We start from the raw sequence: 6,300 nt of genomic DNA on the forward strand, positions 1-6,300 counted from the left end.
TGAAATGATATTTATCGGGCCACATATATGATGAAAATTGAATACATTTTTGATAGATGATTAAATTATATTTTCTTTATAGTAATGTTACACCATGTCACAAAATTGTTTCGTAATATTCATTATATTACTTATTAATGTTATTTTATTGAATTTTTTCTATTTTATTGTTTTGTAAATTCGATATTAAGAATGATGCAATGATTTGATTTTAAATTTACTTCTTAATATTATCATTTTGACATGGAATTACTTGTTTTGCCTATTACCATTTTGGATGATCGGTGGTAGAGTTGTGCATGGTGTTACGTTTTTTTGTGCAACGACTTGTATTCCTCTTAGTCATTGTAGTTTTTTATTCTGTCTTGTGTTGGCTATTATGCAGTGATGAAATGATATTTATAGGGCCACATATATGATGATAATTGGATTAATTTTTGATAGATAATTAGAATGTATTTTCTTTACAGTAACGTTACATACTATCACAATTTTTTTTTCGTAATATTCATTATATGACTTATTAATGTTATTTTATTTGATTTTTTCTATTTAATTGTTATGTGAATTCGATATTAAGAATGATGCGATGATCTCATTTTAAATTTACTTCTTAATCTAATCATCGAATTACTTAATTTTTTTTTTATATATATAGTTGGTTATTATCTGTATTCATTTTATCACATGTGGTAGATAGGTCAATTCTTAAAAAATAATATGGAGTAATAAATATAAATATTTTAATGCAAAGTGCACGCTCGACGCATGATGCATGAACAATGCACGGACGATGAACATAAAGTGCATGTTAATGTGCAGTTTTGTTTTTTGATATGCGTTTTTTTTTATTGCGTAATAGCATTTTGGATGATCGGTGGTTGATTTGCGTATTAGGTTATGTTTTTGTGCAACGGCTAGTATTTCTCTTAGTCCTTGTGGTTAGTTATTCTTTATCTTGTGTTGGCTATTATGATGAAATGATATTTATCGGGCCACATATATGATGAAAATTGAATACATTTTTGATAGATGATTAGATTATATTTTCTTTATAGTAATTTTACACCATGTCACAAAATTGTTTCGTAATATTCATTATATGACTTATTAATGTTATTTTATTGAATTTTTTCTATTTTATTGTTTTGTAAATTCGATATTAAGAATGATGCAATGATTTGATTTTAAATTTACTTCTTAATATTATCATTTTGACATGGAATTACTTGTTTTGCCTATTACCATTTTGGATGATCGGTGGTAGAGTTGTGCATGGTGTTACGTTTTTTTGTGCAACGACTTGTATTCCTCTTAGTCATTGTAGTTTTTTATTCTGTCTTGTGTTGGCTATTATGCAGTGATGAAATGATATTTATAGGGCCACATATATGATGATAATTGGATTAATTTTTGATAGATAATTAGAATGTATTTTCTTTACCGTAATGTTACATACTATCATAATTTTTTTTTCGTAATATTCATTATATGACTTATTAATGTTATTTTATTAGATTTTTTCTCTTTAATTTTTATATGAATTCGATATTAATAACAATGCGATGAGCGCATTTTAAATTTACTTCTTAATATAATCATCGAATTACTTATTTTTTTAATAGTTGGTTATTATTTGTATTCATTTTATAACATGTGGTAGATAGGTCAATTCTTAAAAAATAATACGGAGTAATAAATATAAATATTTGAATGCAAAGTGCACGCACGACGCATGATGCATGTACAATGCACGGACGATGAACATAAAGTGCACGTTAATGTGCAGTTTTGTTTTTTGCTATGCGTTTTTTTTTTATTGCGTATTAGCATTTTGGATGATCGGTGGTTGATTTGCGCATTGGGTTATGTTTTTTTGTGCAACGGCTAGTATTTCTCTTAGTCCTTGTGGTTAGTTATTCTTTATCTTGTGTTGGCTATTATGATGAAATGATATTTATCGGGCCACATATATGATGAAAATTGAATACATTTTTGATAGATGATTAGATTATATTTTCTTTATAGTAATGTTACACCATGTCACAAAATTGTTTCGTAATATTCATTATATGACTTATTAATGTTATTTTATTGAATTCTTTCTATTTTATTGTTTCGTAAATTCGATATTAAGAATGATGCAATGATTTGATTTTAAATTTACTTCTTAATATTATCATCTTGACATGAAATTACTTGTTTTGCCTATTACCATTTTGGATGATCCGTAGTAGATTTTGTGCATGGTGTTACGTTTTTTTGTGCAACGACTTGTATTCCTCTTAGTCATTGTAGTTTTTTATTCTGTCTTGTGTTGGCTATTATGCAGTGATGAAATGATATTTATAGGGCCACATGTATGATGACAATTGGATTAATTTTTGATAGATAATTAGAATGTATTTTCTTTTTACAGTAATGTTACATACTATCACAATTTTTTTTCGTAATATTCATTATATGACTTATTAATGTTATTTTATTGGATTTTTTCTATTTAATTGTTATGTGAATTCGATATTAAGAATGATGGGATGATCTCATAAAATTTACTTCTTAATATAATCATTGAATTACTTACTTTTTTTTTTATATAGTTGGTTATTATCTGTATTCATTTTATCACATGTGGTAGATATGTCAATTTTTAAAAATAATAATAAATATAAATATTTTAATGCAAAGTGCACGCACGATGCACTATGCGTGTCAAAATTGCAAAGTTAAGGACTTAATTGGTTGAAATTGAAAGTCGAGAATCAATTTGTGACTTTAGCTATAGTCGGGGGACCATTTTGAGTATTTACTCTATAATCATTCCGCGACGCGCATGTCTCGGCTAGTTGTATTATATAATAGAAATAAAAATATTTGTCAAAATATAATGCATAAAAATTCAATAAAGACAAAAATATTATTTAAAATTTAATTTAAATCGAAATTTTTCATGCGTATTTAAATACAAAATTTTGACGCCTATATCTTTTAAATTTTTATTTTTAATTACAATTAAAACTAATTTATAAATTCTTAAAAAAATAATTATCATACATAAATATAATGGATTATATATAAAATAATTTTTTTTTTTTTAAATATGGACCAAAAAATTAAAGGTGATGTGATGTCGCCTTATCCACGGATAGTTATGCTGTGCATCCGTATGCACCATGCATGGTGCATACGGATGCCAAAACGACATCGTTTTATTAAAAAACGCGCGTCTTTCCTTTAAAAAAATTCAGGTTCGATTCCCAGCAACAACATTATATTGTTCATTCATTCTGGAATTTTAGTTCATAGATTATGGAATTATAGTTCATTGATTATGGAATTATAGTTCATCGATTATGGAATTGTAGTTCATCGATTCTGAAATTTTAGTTTATAGATTATGAAATTTTAGTTCATTCATTCTGGAATTTTTAGTTCATAGGTTAGATTATGGAATTATAGTTCATCGATTATGGAATTATAGTTCATCGATTATGAAATTATAGTTCATCAATTATGGAATTTTAGTTCATATGTTGTTGCTGGGAATCGAACCTGATTTTTTTTTTTTTTTAAGGGGAGACGCGCGTTTTATTAAAACGACGTCGTTTTTGCATCCGTATGCACACCATGTATGGTGATACGGATGCACAGCATAATTTGCCCTTAGCCACACCTGCACGTGGGCATGGTCGGCGCCTCACCAAATTCTAGCGGAACCTAAAGTAGAAGCCTATAGCATGACGATTAGAGGGGGAAAAAACTCAAAAGCACCAAATCAAAAAATCATCAAGATTAATAAACAAATTTAAAAATAAAAACTCAAACTAAGAAAATAAAAATACATCTGGAATATCTATTAGGATCAAGCTCTTACCAAAAAATATTATTTAATTAAATTGGAGAAGAAGTTGAATATAGGAATTAGAAAAATTTAGTTAAGATATCTATACTACAAAGATAACAAGTTTCAATAATATAGAGTAAAGAGAAGTGAGAAGTTGTATGTAATTAAGAAACGAGGGAAAACTCGTTCTGAAAAGTAAATTTGCTCTAAAAATTTAAAGCTTTGCTTGTAGACGATGTAAATAAGAAGGTATAAAATAACGCTCGCTTTATATAACAGTGTTGTCATTAGTCATGTAGAACTAAATCACACTCCCAAAAGAGATGACAATGTAGGATATACTCACATGAGCGGTTTTTTTTTAATTTTTTTTTCTGTTCCAACTTTATACTTTAATAAAAATAATGACGTGAGTTAAGTCGATCTCTACCTACATTACATACTCAAATGAACTTCCTCTGGCTGTGGATAAGCTACTTGGTGAAACAAGGACTTCATACTGCAAGATCGGACCATATTAGGGTCCCCATTCCAAAGTAATGTAGCAAAGTGCAGGTTGGACTTCTCTATGAGGTGAACATTATCAAAAAACATATAATCCCTAACATCTTTGCATAACTCATACTCTTTCAATTTCCCCCTTTTACCCCCACAACTGGACAATCCTCTATAAGGACCACTGCCACAACATGCTGTCTTTGCCTCTTTGAACCCTGGAAATATACATACATATATAATAAGTAATCGTTGCAAGTATATATTATTTGTCTAACCAATACATTATTATATTAACGTACTTACCATATCTCGATGGGTGATCAATTATATCAGTGGCAGCCTGGAAGAAATCAAAGTAGGAATACTTAAACCCCTGTAATGTCTTCTCTAGTTCGATGAGTTTTTTTGGTAAAATCTTATTATGTATCTTTGTAAATACTTGGAATTTCTTCAAACAGCCAGTTCTATTTGTTTGTTGAAACTTTAGGGCCCTTGAATATGGTAAGCAGGCTAAAGGCACCGCAGAAAAAATGACAAATTTTCTTCCTCCTTCCTTGTATACTTCCTGTTGAAATGGATCATATCGGAGAATTGAAGCACACTACTATAGATCAAAGTTTGGTAAACTGAAACTTCAAATTTTGAGGATTAATAAATAAGAGTTAATACCATCTGCGGTCCTCCGATTATGGTTGTTTGTCACGTTTAATCCTAAATTTTTAAATTAACCACCCGTGGTTCTTTGACTTTCAAATTGCTACCATCTCTGGTACAAGTTAACCAACCTATTTTGAAAGTTGACCATGGGTGGTTAACTTAGATGGTAACAATTTGAAAATGAAGAAACACGTGTAATAAATTTGATAGTTTAGAACTAAACATGACAAAACTATTATACTCGGATGACCCATATTGGCATTAATAACTGAGCATACCTTGATAACATTAATAAAACTATCAATAACCATGTCCACATATTCCTCCTTAGTATATGAATTAAAGATGATGGAATTTGTTTCAAAGGGGCTTAGGTAGTCATTGTTACCAATGCTAAACATGTACACAGCACTAGACAGCAATTTGTTCGATTCTTTGTCCCCTAACTTCCCCTTCAACAGCTTTATAACGTTCTTGAAATACTGCAGTTGCGTTTTAAGATCAATTACCTGCATATATGCACAAAAATCAAATAAAAGAAAATCTATGTTTCCTTACTAGCTTCAATGTCGAACATGTAAACATAAATGTACAATCCAACTATCAGCTTAGACTTTTAGTTAGAAATCATATGACGCACAAAACCAGAATATGTTTAAACAAGACTCCCAGCGCCACAAGATGCAAAGTTCACCCCATTAACATATCCACGTCGCTCCTCCGCCTGGAAATACCCCGGAATTAATGGCAGCTTGGCAAACTCGGCTTGTTACCAAACATATATAATTAGTCAGACAAAAATCTGGGACGAGGAGACCAATAAAATCGAGAAATAATGAATTAGCTAGTCTTACCAATAAAATCTGGGATGAGGCGACCATCAGAAAACCTGCCTGTTGGGTACTTGAAAAATGAGTGACCATAGGGCCAAAAATTGGCCTGGAAATCAGTAGTGGTGTTGATGTAGTTATTGTTGCCAGGATCAAAGAGGGAGTCCCCAAACACAAAGAGGGCCACATGATTATGATGGGCTAAGCACAGCCGTGGATTGGCTAAGCTGCTAAGCAGAGCCAAGGCATACATATAGGAATACAAACTACCCATTTCCAGACTAATTATTTGACTGTATCTGTCTCTGTATTACAAGTTAAAGGAAGTAAAATTGAAATCTATGAATTCAAGTAATTAAATTGAGAAAACATATATAATCAAGGGAACTAATCGGATGCAAAACTCCCATTTATTTACACTAACTAACTGATCTAACTATATATAGATCCAAACCAAACTAAATAAGTATT

The 6,300-nt window shown here is 30.0% G+C and overlaps 1 protein-coding gene across 1 annotated transcript; it reads right to left on the bottom strand.

Moving 5' to 3' along the window:
• Positions 1-4,264: 4,264 nt before the first annotated feature.
• On the bottom strand, positions 4,265-6,007 carry LOC109163889 (GDSL esterase/lipase 3-like). Its single transcript, XM_019312609.1, has 5 exons — positions 5,854-6,007; positions 5,640-5,764; positions 5,278-5,508; positions 4,646-4,907; positions 4,265-4,557 (listed from the first exon to the last, which is right to left on the bottom strand). Exons 3-5 carry the CDS (start codon positions 5,398-5,400, stop codon positions 4,280-4,282), a joined length of 663 nt encoding a protein of 220 aa, XP_019168154.1. The 5' UTR covers positions 5,401-5,508; positions 5,640-5,764; positions 5,854-6,007; the 3' UTR covers positions 4,265-4,279.
• Between the last annotated feature and the right edge of the window lie 293 nt (positions 6,008-6,300).

Source organism: Ipomoea nil, unplaced genomic scaffold (assembly GCF_001879475.1).
Source record: "Ipomoea nil cultivar Tokyo-kokei standard unplaced genomic scaffold, Asagao_1.1 scaffold3047, whole genome shotgun sequence".
Classification (NCBI taxonomy): domain Eukaryota; kingdom Viridiplantae; phylum Streptophyta; class Magnoliopsida; order Solanales; family Convolvulaceae; genus Ipomoea; species Ipomoea nil.